Source organism: Ceratotherium simum, chromosome 9 (assembly GCF_057802395.1).
Source record: "Ceratotherium simum simum isolate JZ-2026a chromosome 9, ASM5780239v1, whole genome shotgun sequence".
Classification (NCBI taxonomy): Eukaryota; Metazoa; Chordata; class Mammalia; order Perissodactyla; family Rhinocerotidae; genus Ceratotherium; species Ceratotherium simum.
In genome coordinates this window covers 40236245-40255142 of record NC_141908.1, presented here as the reverse complement: position 1 = coordinate 40255142, position 18898 = coordinate 40236245, and the positions used below count along the sequence as shown (strand labels likewise).

The 18898-nt window shown below is 35.0% G+C and overlaps 1 protein-coding gene across 14 annotated transcripts in view; it reads left to right on the top strand.

Annotated features, from left to right (window-relative positions):
• The window catches only part of BAZ2B (bromodomain adjacent to zinc finger domain 2B), a 384776-nt gene that overhangs the window by 324799 nt on the left and 41079 nt on the right, over positions 1–18898 (top strand). For all 14 annotated transcript variants that reach the window (XM_014785922.2, XM_087435270.1, XM_087435269.1 and 11 more), the window contains 7 exons: positions 4404–4544; positions 7161–7415; positions 8371–8585; positions 9454–9528; positions 10350–10593; positions 17287–17349; positions 18321–18465. In XM_014785922.2, the coding sequence (XP_014641408.1) occupies positions 4404–4544; positions 7161–7415; positions 8371–8585; positions 9454–9528; positions 10350–10593; positions 17287–17349; positions 18321–18465 (1138 nt within the window). The remainder of the gene's footprint in view (positions 1–4403; positions 4545–7160; positions 7416–8370; positions 8586–9453; positions 9529–10349; positions 10594–17286; positions 17350–18320; positions 18466–18898) is intronic.

Sequence of the window (18898 nt, the reverse complement as noted above, 5' to 3'; positions counted from 1 at the left end):
TTTTCAAGCAGTATACTAAGTCTAGAAGAGAGAATACTACACACATTTCAACATCTTCAAATTTGGCCTAAAGTAGCAATGCCACTTTACACTCTAGTTTCAGGGAAAATTTTCAGATAAAAGAAGTCTGTTTAGTTTTGATATGGGGGAGGTCTATTTGCAAGCACATCAAATCACAATGTATGCAATTAAAATGGTTAAGAAATTAATAATGTTGGAGTAGATGTGAGAAATATGTTTTAGATATTTTTAATTTCCTAAATATAACCTGAATATTATTAATAAATGTATTGAACTCTACTTTGGGATACAAGGTTTGTGTATAACTGAAAATAGAAGACATCAATTATGTTAGTTCATAGAATGAACTATAAAAAGTGGAGAAAAAATTGGCTATTGAATATGTTTAATGACTAGTACAAATGTTAACCAGTCTATATGTGGCATTTGTAGAATTAGTCATTCAGCTTATTAATAAATGCTTAAATAATTTTTATATGCTAAGGCACACTGAATGTGTCCATTAGTGTTATATAACTATTATATGTCGGAAATAATAACAATTTTTAGACCAGTGGAAGAGGAAGGTTGAACTGATAGAGGCTTGAGAATCAGGGAAAAAGATAAAATTATTAAAAACTTTCTTGAGGTGTCTGGCAAGTTGTACTGCTAAGACAAGTTGTACTGCTGGGAATTGAATAAGTTCATAAAGAAGCAGATAAAAAGTTTGTTCCTCTGACCTCTAGAAGTTCACACTAAAGTGGGAGAGCTCAACTTTAAACAAATAATTATCACACAGCGCAATAAATGCTATAATAAGTTATATGGAAGCTCAAAAAAGAGAAATATTAAAATGCTTGAAGTAGTTGTGGGAAGAATTAAAAACCAGCCTTTATTTCTGTGTAAAGGAGGAGGAGCTATGCATTCCAGGCAGAGGGGATGACATATACAGAGGTACAGTGTTGTAACTAAACGCCTGTGGGGGTGGGGAGGAGGAAGGGGCAAAGAGGGTGTTAGTCAATTTTAACCTTGTGTATACACCTACCTTGGTTTTGTTGCTTCTACTCCTCTTCCTTCCTCCTTCCCCCTCTTCCCCCTCCTCCCTCTCCCTCTCCCCTAACCCCTCCCCCTCCTTCTCCTCCTCCATCATCATCATCATCCAGGCAATCATGCGGTGTTGGTCTTTCTCTGTCTGTCTTATTTCGCTTAACATAATACCCTCCAGGTCCATCCATGTTGTTGCAAATGGGACAATTTTCTTTTTTTATGGCTGAGTAGTATTCCATTGTATATATATACCACATCTTCTTTATCCAATCATCAGTCAAGGGACACTTAGGTTGCTTCCACTTCTTGGCTATAGTGAATAATGCTGCAGTGAACATAGGGGTGCATAAGCCTCTTTGGATTGTTGATTTCAGGTTCTTTGGATAGATACCCAGTAGTGGAATAGCTGGATCATAAGGTATTTCTATTTTTAATTTTTTGAGGAATCTCCATACTGTTTTCCATAGAGGCTGCACCAGTTTGCATTCCCACCAGCAGTGAATGCGGGTTCCCTTTTCTCTACAACCTCTCCAACATTTGTTATTTTTTGTCTTGGTGATGGGTGTAAGGTGATATCTTAGTGTTGTTTTGATTTGCATTTCCCTGATGATTAGTGATGTTGAACATCTTTTCATGTGCCTATTGGCCGTCTATATATCTTCCTTGGAAAAATGTCTGTTCATACCTTCTGCCCATTTTTTGATCGGGTTGTTTGTTTTTTTGTTGTTCAGTTGTATGAGTTCTTTATATATTATGGAGATTAACCCCTTGTCGGATATATGCTTTGCAAATACTTTCTCCCAGCTGGTGGGTTGTCTTTTCATTTTGATTCTGATAACCATGCTTTTTTAATTGGGAAGAAATATTGCATATCACTAGGTAAAAATGATATCCAAGAATATAAGCCATATTTATCTGATGGTGTTAAATGCACTCTAACTCATTGTTTACGTATCATTGAAGTTTGTATGTATCCCTAGGTTACCACCAGTGTGAACTTGGCACAGTGAAAAGCACATTAGTGTCACAAGGGTTCTTTCTCTCTTTTTGAAAAGAAATGGTAACTGTTTTCAGCAGTTTTTAGTGAATAGTACAGTAGTCTCAATTATTATATTTATAACTACTATTTGAACATTATTAAGAATTCTAGGTTAGTTCTATGTAGTAGAAAAATTTACACCAGCTACTTTGAAATCTGTAAGAGATATTTAATATGTTTTTTCTATTGATGATTGTAGTTCATTATTCTGGTGAGTAACCAAAAAGTTGTCTTCTCTTCTTTGAAAAAGTTCTTAGAGCAACATTTCATGTGTTGAAAAATTGAAAATCCAATTATGGAAAATAAATTGTTCTGCCGATGATAATTTTATTTGAAGATTTATACTGCATTGTGGGAATGTTACATGTTAATTGTGTATATTTCATGTCATTAGGCCCTCTGAAACTGCTTTTTTGTTTTTTGGTGGTTTGTTTTTTTTTTTTGGTGAGGAAGGTTGGCCCTGAGGTGACATCTGTTGCCAATCTTCCTCTTTTTTTGCTTGAGGAAGATTGTCCCTGAGCTAACATCTTGCCACTCTTCCTCTATTTTGTATGTGGGACGCCACCACAACATGGCTTAACGAGCAGTGTAGGTCTGCTCCTGGGATCTGAACCTGCGAACCTCGGGCTGCCAAAGCAGAGCACGCAAACTTAACGACTGTGCCACCGGGCCAGCCCCCTGAGACTGCTTTTAATTTCTAATTGATAAGATTAGTTGTAGAACTTCTTTGGTGTCAACAATCTCATAATATAACTTCCTTATTTCCCTCCCAAATGTCTGCATGAATTGGTAACCCAGAAACTTAGAGGCAGTATAAAAATGAGCAGTAGCTTGAGCATATCATGTAAAAAGGCCCTGATGACCTGGCCCTCTGGCTCTGTATCATAATATTCAGCAACTATTCAACCTGCTCCATACACTCCAGTCTTGAACTAATAGCAGTTTCTCAGACACACTGTGCTTTCTCAACTCTCTGCCTAGAATATCCTTGTCCACTCCTCTCTGTCTCTCCCTTGGCATGCCCTCCCACAGCAATCAGTGTGCTGTCTTACCAGTGGTAATTGAAATGGAGATGGTTAGGATATGGGCAAAAATGCTAATATAGTATAGGAAGCCATAAATGCTGTGTTAAAATTATAGGTAAGAGCTATGAGAATTAAGAGAAATTGGTAGTAGGGAGGAGGTGGTAGTGTTTAATTGGGATTTAGATATGCAAGATGGGAGTAATGACCTTCCTGATTGGAGTGCACCAATATAAGGAGGTAAGGAAACGAGATGTTCATCAGGAATAGCAGATAGATTGACTAAATCTACATAGAATATAAAAGTGGGAGATAAGGTTGGAAAAGAAGAGAGTCCTGAATTCAAGTAAGGAGTTGGACTTTACTATGATAAAAATAAAGAAAATTGAAAGATTTTTAATCAAGGAAGAGACATGGTTAGCCTTACAAAAGTAAACCCATCATTAATGTGTCAGATGTGAGAGGTAGTAGGTTAGAATTTCTTGATGATTCTACTGTTATTTCTCCTCTAAATAAGAACTGTATTTGAGGTATGACAAAGTAATGACACTGATATTTTTATAGAAAATAAATAATAATAATATAGAAAAATTAATGACACTGATATTATAGAAAATCTCTTGACTTCTTCCAACAGAATGTCATCCTCTACAACAGGGAGACAGGACAATTATTTCCAAATTGTTGCCCTTAACCAAAATATTTTTTTAATGCTTTTGGAATTGCCTTCAGAACCCATTTTACATTCTCTTAAGTGTTGTTTATAGTGGTAAATAATATTTTTATTTCATCACAGGTGCTATCTTAAGACTAGCTAATTCACTTTGAAAGAACTGCTTTTGCAAATTCAAATATATTGCTTCCACTTTCCTGTTGTAAATTCTCCCTTGCTTCTTGGAGCTGAACAAAAATTTGTGTTAATACTGGTTAACTTTATTTTATAAATATGTAGTCGCCCATGTGCATTTTATATATGTGCTTATATTAATAAGTATTTTATTATCATACCTGGGACAGGATTGAATAATTTTTGACGAATGGAATAATCTGGGTTTAATCTAATATTAATCAATCTATCTATGTCATAAGATTATTTTGAAATTCAAAGAATGAAAACACTGAAAAGCAAAATAAGTCATTGTTTCTATGTAATTCCAAGTCTATTCCTAAACCTCCTAAGAGAATTCTGTTCATAGAAATATTAACACTTCGACCACTTTTTAAATTTTAACTGGAAGTTTTTCAAACACATATAGTGATTAAAGAGAATATGTGGACATCGTTTTCTTTTTAAGGAAAAAGAACGGTTGAAGCAAGAAAAACGTGATGAGAAAAGATTAAATAAAGAGCGTAAACTAGAGCAACGAAGATTAGAATTAGAAATGGCAAAGGAACTAAAGAAGCCTAATGAAGACATGTGCTTAGCAGACCAAAAGGTAATTTGTCGGGTAAACCATTTCATTAATAAATTTAATTTTTCCTGTGTTCTCACCTGATTTTTTTGCCAGAGCTGTCGTTATGAAAGCCTTTCATTTTTATCTAGAGCAGTGGATTTTCAAGTCTTGGTCAGTCTGCCTCTCTTGGATGGCCACCAATGAACCTCTCTAGAGCTCCTGTGCTGATAAAGGCAGTTCTTAATATATGAGTGGAGCACTACAAACCTTTCTAATTTAAGTAGAAATACTTCAGAAATCTACAAAGATGAATTATAGAAGTGGATAGGATTTATGTTGCATTTGGTTCTTCCCAGTCATTCTGGTACAGAAAGACCTAACACCTCCCCACACCCCCACTGATATTTAAATAAATTAGGATTTATAATGTATAACCTCCTTCAATGCTTTAGTAATGGAAGCTAACTTTTATTGAGTATGTTTACTACATGCCAGGCACTATGCCAAGTGCTTTATATGAATTCTCTCATTTAATCCTCACTACAGTCCTGTGGAACTGGTATTTATGCCCATTTACAGATGAGAAAACTGAGACACAGTTTAAGGAACTTGCCCAAAATTACACAGCTAATAAGCGGCAACTTGGATTCAAGCCCCAGTTTGTTAAACTCCAGAGTCCGTACTCTTTATCATCTTGAAAGCCAAAATGTGTATCCAACCTAAGTACCTCATGTGTCTTTTCTCTTCCATCATGCTTCACTGACATGTAATGTTGCTAAAATAATAAAAGTAGAAATTTGGAAAGAGCAAAATAATCTTGGTAACTGGCATGACTTCACATACTTATGAGTAGAAATGAATTGTGTTTGACTATAGTTAAGAAGATAGTATTTCTAGAAAATTATATCAATAATGCATATCATCTCTGTAACACTGTCTCAATAATATATTATTATATTTGGTCAGTAGCATCTATATTTACTTATATGCCATATTCATCTGATATACAAGTAATGATTGCCTCTTGATTTATGTAAGCTCTTTTCTAAAGTGCTTAAAGCAAACTTTTAATACCCTAGTGGGGATTTAATTATAATAATATTCTATTTACTTAGCATAAATGCTTTTAAATAAAAATGAAAGTATATGTACTAGTTTCAGTCAGTTGGATGTTTAAAATTTCCTAAGCACAGAGTAAGTATATAGGTTAGTTAACACATTTAATAAGCTCATAGTGAGCAAATTTTTTTAAATCCTAAGTGAGCTTTATTTTCTTACATCTTTTATTTTCATTTAAATCCATATGCACTTATCAAATATATAAGTCCATTTTAAGCCTTACTTTGGTTAGCTTTGTTATATAAATTTTTAGATCATATGGAAATGTGTTTGTCTGATATGGTTCAGGAAAAAAGAAGACTCAGAATTAAATATTTTCAAATGGAACATAAAAGATTTGAATGGTATCAGCTATTACCCATAGTTCTGTGTTTCCATACAATAGTAGTAGAAAAAGTCCCTGGTTAGTTATTTTAGTAAGTGAAGGGTGAAGGAACATTTTTGAACAAGGACCAATTCAGATAAATAGAAATATTTATGTCAGATTTTTTTCCAATCAAAATTTAAAGTACTATTATTGCATACCATTCATGGACAAAAATGTTTTTAATTTAGGTTACCTAGTTATTTAATTTTTAAATGTCCATGACAGCTGGTACTACAATTTAGTCATTAAAATGTTAATATGTGAGCATATTTGAGAAGTAGCAAAAGAGGCAGCTTACTAATTTTAATACTGAAACTCAATATTACGCTACATACAGGAAACCTAGAGACTGTTAGTTGCAGTATAACTGGGTTCTTGATAGTGTCATGGGTTCTGGTCATGTGGACCTAGTAATTTACCTGCATTCGGTAGCCAAGGATGGTACCACTCTCTCCAACCATACAGCCCACAGATACACACTGATGATTTCTGAGCTACCAAAAAAGTGTGAATTGTAAGTCAGTCTCTATCATTAGAAGAAATCAGTGCACGTACCCTACTAAGTATGTCCACCGTAAGGTACTTTTAAAATGTTTATTTCTTGAGGCCAGTCCTGTGGTGCAAGCGGTTAAGTCCGCGCGCTCCGCTGCAGCGGCCCGGGGTTCGCCCCCCAGATCCCAGGCGCACACCGACGCACCGCTTGTCAAGCCATGCTGTGGCGGTGTCCCATGTAAAGTAGAGGAAGATGGGCATGGATGTTCGCCCAGGGCCAGTATTCCTCAGCAAAAAAAGAGGATTGGCAGATGTTAGCTCAGGGCCAATCTTCCTCACAAAAAAAATAAAATGTTTATTTCTTCGGTTATCTAATTTTTGCTCCAGTTATGTAACCCATGTTTTATCAATATATAAATTAATTAAAATTAGTGTTCCCTTTTGCACAGATCTAAGTTCAGTTTGACTTCAACCAAAATTTATTGACGGTTACTTGTGTTCAAGATCCTATGCTTAGTACCATGAGGTTACAGAAATGCCGCCAGGAAATTTACAATCCAGAGGGAAAACCATTGGTACAATGCAAGAGAAAGAAAGACAGCAACTTATTTTACTTCAGAAGATATAAAATCATGGTATTTTAAATTATTTCTTATTTATTTATTTTATTTTATTTTCAGCCTTTGCCAGAGTTGCCTCGTATTCCAGGACTTGTTCTCTCTGGAAGTACATTTTCAGACTGTCTCATGGTGGTGCAGTTCTTACGAAACTTTGGTAAAGTTTTGGGCTTTGATGTGAATATTGATGTTCCAAACCTGAGTGTTCTTCAAGAGGGATTGCTAAATATAGGGGACAGCATGGGTGAAGTACAAGACTTGCTTGTGAGGCTCCTGTCAGCTGCTGTATGTGATCCAGGTCTAATTACAGGATACAAGGTAAAAAAAACAAAATATAAAATTTTTTTTTAAATTTGTACTATCAGTGCATTGATAGCTGGCTTTAGCATATAGACTGTATAGACTGATCCATTTTTTTCCACATAATGTCTCACAAAGTTAAATGTAAATTTGCTTCAGGTTACGATTGGTACATACCTAGAAAAACCTGGTTCATAAAGCCTAAGGAATGTAGATCATTTCCGAATTACTTTTTCCCTCTAGCTTTCAGCAAAAAACAAGTTGATTTAAGGAAATACTCAAGTGATATTCAGCAAAACAGAGAATTCGTAATTCATAAAGCAATTAGAACTCATGTGCACCTTCTGAGATTATTCTGTGTTCTCTCTGAATCACTGAATAACTGAGGCTAACCAAAGTACCTACAGACCAGCATATTAAGACTGACTAGTGCTCAATGGATACTCAATAATTTCAAATTTATCTTAATTCCAATTAAGGTACACATTTCAGATAATATTATAGAGAGAGAAGCTTCCAGATGCACCTGTTACTTTTTCCTCCATCTCCTTATTCATTCAGTATACAGGCAATAAAACCCATGACACCATAGAGCAGAAGAAACGATAATAGTGTTCTTGAACCTCCCCACTAACACCACCACTACTGATAGAATGTCTAGATAAAGCCTGGGAGAGCTTGGGATAGTTTCTGTAGTCAAAGAAGGTATGATAGACGATTTCTACCCATGAGTTTATATCGTCTTCTCCCCACCTAACTTCTAACCAAGGGTTTGAAGAAGGAATAAAATAAAACAAGTTTGAATACTTGTCTATCATCTGTTGCCTATTTTTATCTCCACTTCATCAAAAATATGAATAAAGCCCTTATCTGTAATACCTAGATCATATACTTACCAATATTTTAAAATCTTATTGTTTTCATGTTATGAATGGTTATGATCAATACTGATAAAAATGCCAAACTTTTATAGGCCAAAACACCTCTTGGAGAACATTTGCTGAACGTTGGTGTGAATAGAGACAATGTTTCCGAGATTTTGCAGATTTTTATGGAAGCCCACTGTGGACAAACTGAGCTTACTGAAAGCCTGAAGACTAAAGCTTTTCAGGCTCACACTCCAGCACAGAAAGCCTCAGTCCTGGCTTTCCTGATCAATGAGTTGGCATGCAGCAAGAGTGTGGTGAGGTACGCAGATGGCCAGACTTTTCTGGTTCTTCTTTTCTGTTTTGAATTTGTCTATCACAAAGTAATACAAATTGCTTATAGAAATTTCAAAGTTACAGACTAGCACAAAGAAAAAATAAATAAATTTATACTTAATCTCACCATTCAGAGATGACTACTAATAATATTTTAATGTGTTTCTTTGCAGTCTACTGAACAGAAAATTTGCATCATACTATATATAGCCTTTGTAACCTGTTTTATTTCATAATTTCGTTAATTATTTACACATGAAATGTAAAAATACTTTTCTTGCTATGGCTCCAGAATTCAGCACTGTTGTAAGAATCCGGAATTTTTTTTCCTTGACATCTTTCAACAATAGATGACTACCTGACTTTCCATAGTAGCCAATGATAGAATTATCAAGCTACTTTTTATTTCATTATATGCTAATACAACAGTAATATTATTAGTTTATTGATGTATTAATTTGTACTTTAATAAAAAGTATTTGATCTCATTTAAAAATTGAAGTTCTCCATTCTAGTATTTCAAGATTTGGTGAACAAATCCATCCACGTTCATCTTGTTCTTGCTATTCATTATTTTACAGATTTTAGTTATGTTATTTTTAGTCCTTTACCTTTCTAGGAAAAGGATCAATCCAAATATTTTAGAGCCATGCACTTATACCATTGCTGGACATTTTATGTTTTCTATACATCTCTTGGCTATGATACTGTATTAATATAATTTTTCATTTGTTTTTGCTTTCATTGGCAATCAACATTTTTACGTACCAAAAAACTGCATCAATTTGCTTACCAAATTAATATATTGCATATTGGATTAATTAATGTCTTCTAATAAATTTTTACATTGGCAGTGAAATAGACAAGAACATTGATTATATGTCAAACTTGAGGAGAGATAAATGGGTGGTAGAAGGTAAACTCCGCAAGTAAGTCCTGTTTTATTAAAATTAATATACTGTTTTGTACAAATTCCACAGTAAAAATATGAATTGCAAAGATAGAATTTAAACTTTATTTTGTCTAAGAATTAGAAAGGGTAAAGCTTAATTAAGATGAGATATGAAATTAATAAAATTTCAGGACCAGAATTTACAATGGACAAAAGATATAATGAGATTCTTTGAGCTCATGTGCTTCAAACTTAGAAGAAAGTCATTTTATCTTTTTTCTTTCAAAGAAGTGAAGCAATCACATTTTCTAAGATTGTTGTTGCTATCAGGTCGCTTTTGTCACAAATGGAATCTGTTTGGAACTACCACTTTTTTTCTTAATTGCTTTCTGATTAAAGTTTGCTTTTACAGACACTCTAACATACCCAGATGTATTCAGCATTAAAACTTAATTAGTTTCTTGCCAGGAAATATAATACTGAAATTATTCAACTTGTATATTAAGAGGATAGTTTCTTTGCAGTAATTTGAATTGAAATTTATTCAATCTGATAGTATGGGATCAGGAATTATCACTTGGCCATTGCTAATCTTTTCAACTTTCTAAGTTTTATTTTTTTTAAATGTGTTCTGATTCCAAAGAGATCTCCACAATAATTCTTGAAAGTTAATATGTTCTGTAATTTTTGGAAACATATTTCTTAAATTTCCTTAATTCTAATTTTTATTGTCATTGATTTATTGCTTCCTGTGAGAGAAATACCATAAGGTATTTTTGCTTAAAATTTACGTTATGCTCTTTAAAAAGTATAGAGAGAAGCCTTTTCTTCCATATCATCATTTTTTCATATTCAAAGGCTCAGAATCATTCATGCTAAGAAAACAGGCAAAAGAGACACTTCAGGTGGCATTGATCTTGGAGAAGAACAGCATCCATTGGGCACACCCACTCCGGGACGCAAGCGAAGAAGGAAGGGAGGAGACAGTGATTATGATGATGATGATGACGATGACAGTGATGACCAAGCTGATGATGATGAGGAGGATGATGAAGATAAAGAAGACAAAAAAGGAAAGAAGACTGATATCTGTGAAGATGAGGTAATCAAATTTAGGTTGACTTTAATACTTACCTAAGACTGGATAACATGTTGAAAAATAACACAGAATTTGGAGTCAAATGGGTTTGCATTTGAATTCCATTTTGACACTTACTTGCCTCAGTTTCTTCATTTGAAAACTGAATATTACAATATTCACCTCGTAAAGTTTTTTGTGATGGTTAGGTAAACCATCTAGGCATGAATCTAGGCATGATTCTAGGCATGAATCGCATGCCTAGACATAGAAGGCACTTACATTAAATAAAAGAAGTTAAGTTGTTCTGATATTATGACTTGAGAGTTCTCCAAAGAACTATGCAAATTCTTAATTTCAAGGGTTCTCTTTCATTCTGTTAACATACTATCTTACATTTGTACAATACTTCATGCCTTAACAATGTTGTCAGGTTTGGTGAAACTGATGTGTTTCTCAAACACCAGTTTATTATGTGCCTAGCTCTAAGCACTTCTGATCAAAGATGGATAAGGCACTGAAAATCCCCTCTCAATTTATAGTCTCACTGAGGAAGATTTGCAATAAGAAAATGTATTGTTAAGTGTTGACCGCTTTTGATAACTGCTATCAAAGCAGTTAACAATGTGCTAGACAAGTACAAAGGAAGGGCATTTAACCTTTCTGAGGAATAAATTCTCACAAAGGCTTTCGGGATCCATTAGCTGAGGCTACAAGCTGGGCTGAATGCTAACCAGGGAAGAATCCATGGAAAAGTGTTCCACAGACGGAGAGAATAGCATGAGCAAGGGAACAGAAGCCTGAAACCACAGTGTGCTTTAAGGGACTTACAGGTGCTTCAGGGTTACTAGAGACCCTTATACGCAACAATGACAGGAAGCCATTGAAGGCTTATAAGTAAGAGAATGACGTGGTCAGACTTGATTTTTAAGTGGCGTACTATGGCAGCTCCATGGAAGATAGGAATAGATTTGGGTAGGGCAAGATCAGAGGTGGGAATATCGGTTAGGAGATATTGTAGTAGTTTAGGTGAGTTGTGAGGGGTCTGAAACTAGACCAGTGGTAGTGGGGATGAAGAAGGAGGAAAGGATTCAATAAATATTTAGGAGGAAGAATGAGTAGTATATGAAGATGGACCATTAGGTTGATGGAGGGGTAGGATTGATTCCCAACTATCTGGCTTGGGAGACTGCATGCCGTTGTTGCCATTAACTGAGATGGTGAAGTAGGAGGAGCAGAGAAAATAGATGATAGGGGAGGAGGGGAGTACAGAACAGATAAATGAGGATAAGAAATGATGGTAGGTTTATTTGGACATGTTGAGTTTGATGTGCCTATGCATAAGTTCATCAGTCAGTTGGATTTAAGAATCTGAAGCCTGAAGAAGAGTTCAGTCTTAAAAATATAGATCTGTAAGTTATTAGCACATAGAAAAAAAAATCACGGGGTGGATAAGTTTGCACAGGGAGATTGGTTCAGTGAATAGAGTAGTGGCCTGAGGTTGAAACCCCAGGGAACATCAGTATTTAAGAAGAGCCCAGGGCCGGCCTTGTGGCCTAGTGGTTAAGTTTGGCGTGCTTCCTTTCAGCAGCCTGGGTTCAGTTCCCGGGTGTGGACCTATACCACTCGTCGGCGGCTATGCTGTGGTGGTGACCCATATACAAAATAGAGGAAGACTGGCAACAGATGTTAGCTCAGGGTGAATCTTCCTCAGCAAAAAAAAAAAAAAAAAAAAAAATCCCAAAGGCTTTTTGTGGAAGAAAGAACAGTCAGAGAGGTCGGAGATTTCAGTGGGTCGTGGATCCCCAAGACCACCTCCAGGATCAGTGATTCCGACTAGGAGGACTCACAGAACTCAGCAGCTACTCATGCTATGGCTATGAATTATTACAGAGAAAGGAAACAAAGGAAAACCAGCAAAGAGACAAGGCACGTGGGCCAAAGTCCAGAGAAAACCAGGCTCAAGCTTCCAAGAGTCTTTTCCCAGTGAACTCACGGAGGATGGGCTTAATTTTCCCAGCAATGAGTTGTGACATGTGTGAAATGTGGTGTACCAGAGAAGCTCATTAGAGACTCGGTGCCGAGTTTTTACGGGGGCTGGTCACATAGGCCTTCTCTGCATAGTGTATGCCAAAATTCCAGACTTCCAGAAGAAAAATAGGTTTTTCTGTATAAACCACATTATTAGCACAGCTTAGGTCCAATGAGCCAATCTTATCAGTTAGGGTGGGGGAACCCTCTAAAATCCAAGTTCCCAGACACCAGCCTAGGGCCAGCCTTGTAAGCAGACTTTTTTTTTTTTTTAATTTTTATTTCCTTTATTGTTATACTGTAAAAAATACAAATGAAGAGTGGGGAAAAAACTTTTAATTTGTGTTTTCCCCATTCCCAGCAGCTCTATCTTCTTTTCCAAATTATAAAAAGTCGCTCTTTTAAATACAAGCTGATCAGGTCGTCCCTGAAACACATTAACTCAAGCTGCTGACCTTGGGAAAGCAAATCAGAGACTACGTGGAGAAAGAATTGTAATCCAGTTCCGCAGCAGAGAGACTTATTTAAGACACAGCCTCACGCTCAGTTACAACCCCAGCCCCGGGGGCCGGCGGGGTCCCTGGGACATGTGACAGCTGCTGTGTAAGAGACACAAGCGGAGAAGGCCTGAAGCAGGCTGGTTTTGAGGAAGGAGGCACAGGACTTCCTTGGCGGTCTCAGCCAAGCTGGCGGACTGTTATCTGCCCACGAGTATGTTTTTGCCGTGTCTAAACAGGGACTGCAAATTGAACATAATCCAAGCAGGTCTAAGCAGACCTTTTAAAGGATGCAGTCAGGCCTGCAATGTTAACTTTTTTCTACACATGTAGTAATAACAAAAATCAAGAAAACTGAACATTTCAAAAAGGAGAGAGTGATAAACAACATTAAGGCAGCAGGAGTTCAGTGTGTTGAGGACTGAAAGTGTTCGTTGGACTTGGCAACATAGAGATCATTGATAATCAATACCAGCTGAGTTTCATTAGAGGAATGAGAGCAGAAGCCAGGCTATGATTTATTGAGAACAATAGAAAGTGAAGATGACTATCTCAAGCATTGTGCCTCAGAAGAAAGTGTAGTTTCTGTAGAGGGACAAAGATCAAGCATTTTTCAGATATGAAAGACTTGAGATGATTTTTGGTTGAAGGGAAAGGGTCAATAAAATGAGAGAGGGAGGTCGAAGTTTAAAGCAATGAAGAGAATAATTACTGGTATAAGTTCCCTAAAGATATTGGAAGGAATTCAATCAAGGAGAAGGGGCTAGCTTTGAAATGTAGGCTAAAGGGAAGAAGGCAAGGTCATAGAGGTGTGTATGTTTGTGCGTGTGTGTGTTTCAGGGAAGCTACCAAAAGCCATGGATATGGACGTTTGTAAAAGGGAGATAAAGGTTAAAGTTCACCTTTTACCAGAAAAGAATGCTAGAAATTGATAGGGCCACAGAATGGCACTCAAAAAACAATATATAGCCAACCGTTACTCCTGGCCTCAATGCCAGGAGTATTTAGCTAAGGAAGTCTAGAAAGAACTCTTTTCCTTTCTTACATCAACTCAGTACTGCTGGAGAAATAAAGAAAGAAGGCTTAGAGGGATGAATTTATTGATGGAATGTATGAAAGTAATATCTAATCAAGACCAATGATAAATAACTAAATCAAATTTTTGACATCTGGAGAGTAATGTAGAGGAACTTATAAGATCATGTGCTATACAATTCTCTTAAGTAAAAAGAGCATAAATGCAAAATGTTTTCATAAATTCCCCCTCAATATTATGTTTTAAATCAGATGATAAAAATCACTAGAATGAGCTTTATTTCTTTTAAGAGTATCAATCTGAAAAGGAGACTACGTTGAGATTCTTTGCAGAAATTATTTCATAATATACTTTTGAAACCACTTGATCATATACCTTCATGCTGTGACAGATAATGTGAAGGGTACGTAATTTGGGTTTCAGAATTATAATTACCTAAACAAAAGATACATTTATAACCAATCTGCTTCTTGGGCAAGTGAAGCTGTTTCCATAGCAGGAATTAAACTTTTTGACCAGTATTAATCACATTTTCGCAGAATTAGCATCCCCTTTTCAGCACTTAATATAAATTGTTTTAAAGTGTTAACTTTCATATATTTGACAAACCTGTATTGGGATTTCAGTGTATTCTACTGGGTAGTTATCCCACTAAATTAGAATTTATTTACAGAAATTATTCGTTTCACCTGGCTTCTTTTTTTTTCACATGGAGAATTAACAAACCATACATTTTTTTCTTTAAGGGAGATAAAGACTATTAAAAATAATTATTGATATTTCTTACCAGATGTGTTCTTTAAACTAGTATTTTATTTTTTATCAGTATTGAATTATATTTAATTAGATTGTAGGGTTTCATTTATCAAAATTCTGGCAAATGTATATCTCGTTATTAATGTGAGAAAGCAGTTTAAAAACTTCTAAAAATAATAAATATTTTAGGACCTAAGAAGCCAAATTAGCATTTCCTTTAAATGATTTGAGAGTTATTCATTATAATGAAGAACTGATAACCACTTATCAATTTCCTAATAAAATAAAATTTTAACTATTTAATGAACCTGTGGTAAAATAGGCACATCATTCCTCCAAAAATAGGTTTGGCCTCCTGATTAAAGTATAGCTAGAATGTCAATAGTTATAGTCCTTAAAGGATTAACTGCAGGGAGCCTTTCCATTGAGACCCATGTGATCCCTTTCAATTAGAAGATACTGCCTTTGACCAAGTCATAGCCCTTTGTCTCAAAGATGATTCCCTCTTCTCCTCACTCTTCATTCCTTCAACACGTGGAGTCTTTCTCTAATACTTAGATTTTTGTTGAAATCCATGTAAGCTTTAACCTCGGAAGTTGGCACCAGAGGAAGAGTCTTCTTAGAATTGGCAGTTAGTTAATTTGACTGATACATAGCTACTTTGATGTCTTATTTCAAATATTTGTTGATTGAATTGTATTTTTACGTAAGCAAATTATCAAACATTTGTTCTGCTGGTCAAAAGATCACTTTAGAATCGTATATATATGTAAATATCTATTTGAGAGTCAAGACTTAAGTGTCATTGAGTCTGTTCTCTTTTAAGGTTTGTTTTAATCCCAAATAGGAATCATGTTACTGTTAGCACAAATAATATACCTAAATGCCTTTGTAACTTGTACCGTAAATTTGGATGAGTGGATAAATTATAGATAATGATAAAACTATTGAGGTTTTCCTTTTTCTTCCTTTTATTAAGGAGATAACCATACTGGTCTAGAAATATCTGTTCATGAGTGGTTGGTTGGTGGCAGTTTGGCTTTTTAAAAATGCTTATAGAAAGTGAACATCATCAACAAGTTCTTATTTTTTTAAACCAGAGATGTACCGCATCTTCTCATTAAAGTACAATTTTCAAAGAAGGAAAGTAACCTTATTTACATATTATGTGCCAGAAACTACTAGTTGCTTTCAGGTCTGTTCTTATTTAGTTCTCACAAAAATCCCATGTTATAGATAATGTTATCACCAATTTACAAATAAGGAAACAGTCTTAGAAGAGTTAAGTAATTTGCCCATATGAAGGAGTGCCGCTGAGATTCAAAGAAGTACATATACCTTCTATTACTTCATGCTTTCCCTCAAAACGTATAATTTGGGGGTAGTTTTCATATATTCATTTTCTAGAATGAAAAATTTCATATAATCACATACGAACTTTCCATTTATGGAGTTAGTACTATATATAGTAGGGATTATTCTTCTTCTAGAAGCTCAATGTGTTAAAAATATAACATCTTCTTTGCTCTGAAAATGGCTCTTACAGTTAATGGTACCAGTATTTTTGCAGTCTCCCAGATTTAAACCCTTAACATCATAATTTACTCCTTCCTTCATCTCTCTCACCCCTCTGCCTCATATCCATGAGTTGCCAGGATTTAACAGTTCTAGCTATGTAATATCTCTTATATCCATTTGCTTTTCTCCATTTCTATTTCTTTTACCCTGTAAGGCCCACATTTTCCTTCCCTCTTGAATCATTGCAGCAGTCTACTAACTAGATTTGCCAATTCTAGTCGTTTCCCTGCTCCAGGCCATCTTACCACTATTGCCATATTAATCTTTGTAAAGCATAGTTCTGATGTTTAACCTCCTTCAAAGAATCATATTATTGTCCATTGCCAAGCATTTACAGTTCTAGACAGTTTAGTCCTAAACTCATCTTTGCCTCATCTCTCACCTTACCTCTTCATGTACCTTTCACGTCAAGATATGTCAAACTCTTTCTGGAATGCCCTGCATTCTTTTCTCTGATCAATTCCTAACCATTCTTCAGTAGCTAATTAGAACACAACTTCTTCCGTATAGCCTCTCTTGGTATAGATTCCCAGTAGAAGTAATCTCATCCTCCCCTGAACTCCATGACTCTTACTCTCTATCTCTCTTGAGGTCCTTATAGCTTCCTACTATTTGGTTGGTTTTTTTTTTTACTGTCATGTTTTATGTGTCTCCCTACCAGATTATTAGCTTATGGAGAGCAAGAACTGAGTCTTTTTCATTTCCATAGTGCCTATCCTAGTACTTTGCGTATAGGAGGCTTTCATTAAATATTTGCTGATTGATTGAATATATAAATCTTAAAAACAGGTAAATGATACTGTATTTTGTTGTATATAGGATGAAGGTGACCAAGCAGCAAGTGTTGAAGAGCTAGAAAAACAGATTGAAAAACTGAGTAAAGTAAGCACTTTTCAGATTACGGTTTACATCTTTTTTGCAGTGTTTTAAAAATCCACCTTGTATGGCATTAGTTTTTCTGGCTGCTAAATAAAAACAAGGTTTTTGTAAGTAATTAAAATGAGGAGCTCTAGAAACATTCTCACAATTAAACCTTAAAAATTTAATGCCAACGTTAAAAGCCAGTCTCTTAAGACATGGTACTAAACTAAATCAGGGCCTATGTTCTTCAGCTCTTCATTTAAATACAAATTATCACTAAATGCATAGTTTTATTTCTTGGAATTAATTACTTTTAAAATTCAGTCGAATTTTATGGTAATTTCAGCATCTTATGTTTTATTTTACATCAGTATATTTGTGGATTTTATTTCATTGGATTTATAAACTGCACATGTTTATGTACTTCTCATTAAAATTGAATTTCAGTAGCATTAGTGAAGTTTTAGATGAACTTTTTGTTAAAATGAGTTTTTTAAAGTATTATGAGATTAATATTATGAGATACCTATATACTATATCAATGTTAGATCCATCACAAATTTATCCCAAAATTCAGTTATATGTTGCCTGGGTTTACAGCATCAGTATAAAAATAGGCAAATACAGGTATGACCAATTGAGTATTGGTCATATGTGAGTATTATTTGTTATATACTATAATAAATAGAATTGAGCCAGTGTGCTTTGGCTCAATAAAATACTTGATCACATTGTTTATTATCAAGTATAAGACATGCTTTACTATAAGATATCTGATAAAATAAAACTTATCTTTTTAATCCATGACAACAAAAATATTCCATTTACTCTCAAAATAATTTCCATCTGAAATTGAAGTCAGGCTTGTTAATATTTAGCTCTTTTGCTATCTTTTCCCAGTAGTAAAATTTTTCTGTTCTAAAGTCACTTATATATTAATTTTTAAAGCACTTAACACCCATAGCTTAATTATATGCATCATTTTTTAACAGCAACAGAGTCAGTACAGAAGGAAGCTCTTTGACGCTTCTCACTCTTTACGTTCGATGATGTTTGGCCAGGATCGTTACAGACGCCGGTACTGGATTCTTCCTCAATGTGGGGGTATTTTTGTAGAAGGCATGGAGAGTGGTGAAGGTAGGAACTATTGATCTATTACAAAGTAATGTAAGAAACCATATTTTTCAAAACCCTGTTACTCCTTCAATATATTTTTGTGCTTCCAGAATCAAATTTGCTTTATGGATAAACATTGTAAAACGTTGCTTCTCATTCCTTTTGAACTCATAATGCCCCCTTCACTGATAAATATTCCTTTTCTGTCCATTTCTTTTCTCTGCGGCCCTTTCTAACATCAAACATAAACTATTCTTTTTCACATAAACTATTCTTTTTCTTATTTAGTGGACAAAATCTTCTGTATTATCCTTTATAACTGCTACTCCATTTCTCTTCCTTCCCATTCTCAAATTTTCAGCATGTGGTTTATTCTTGAACCTTTACAACAAGCATCCATTCTGACAGTATCCCCGGAGGTAACTTGCTTAAATCTAAGATCCTTATCATAATC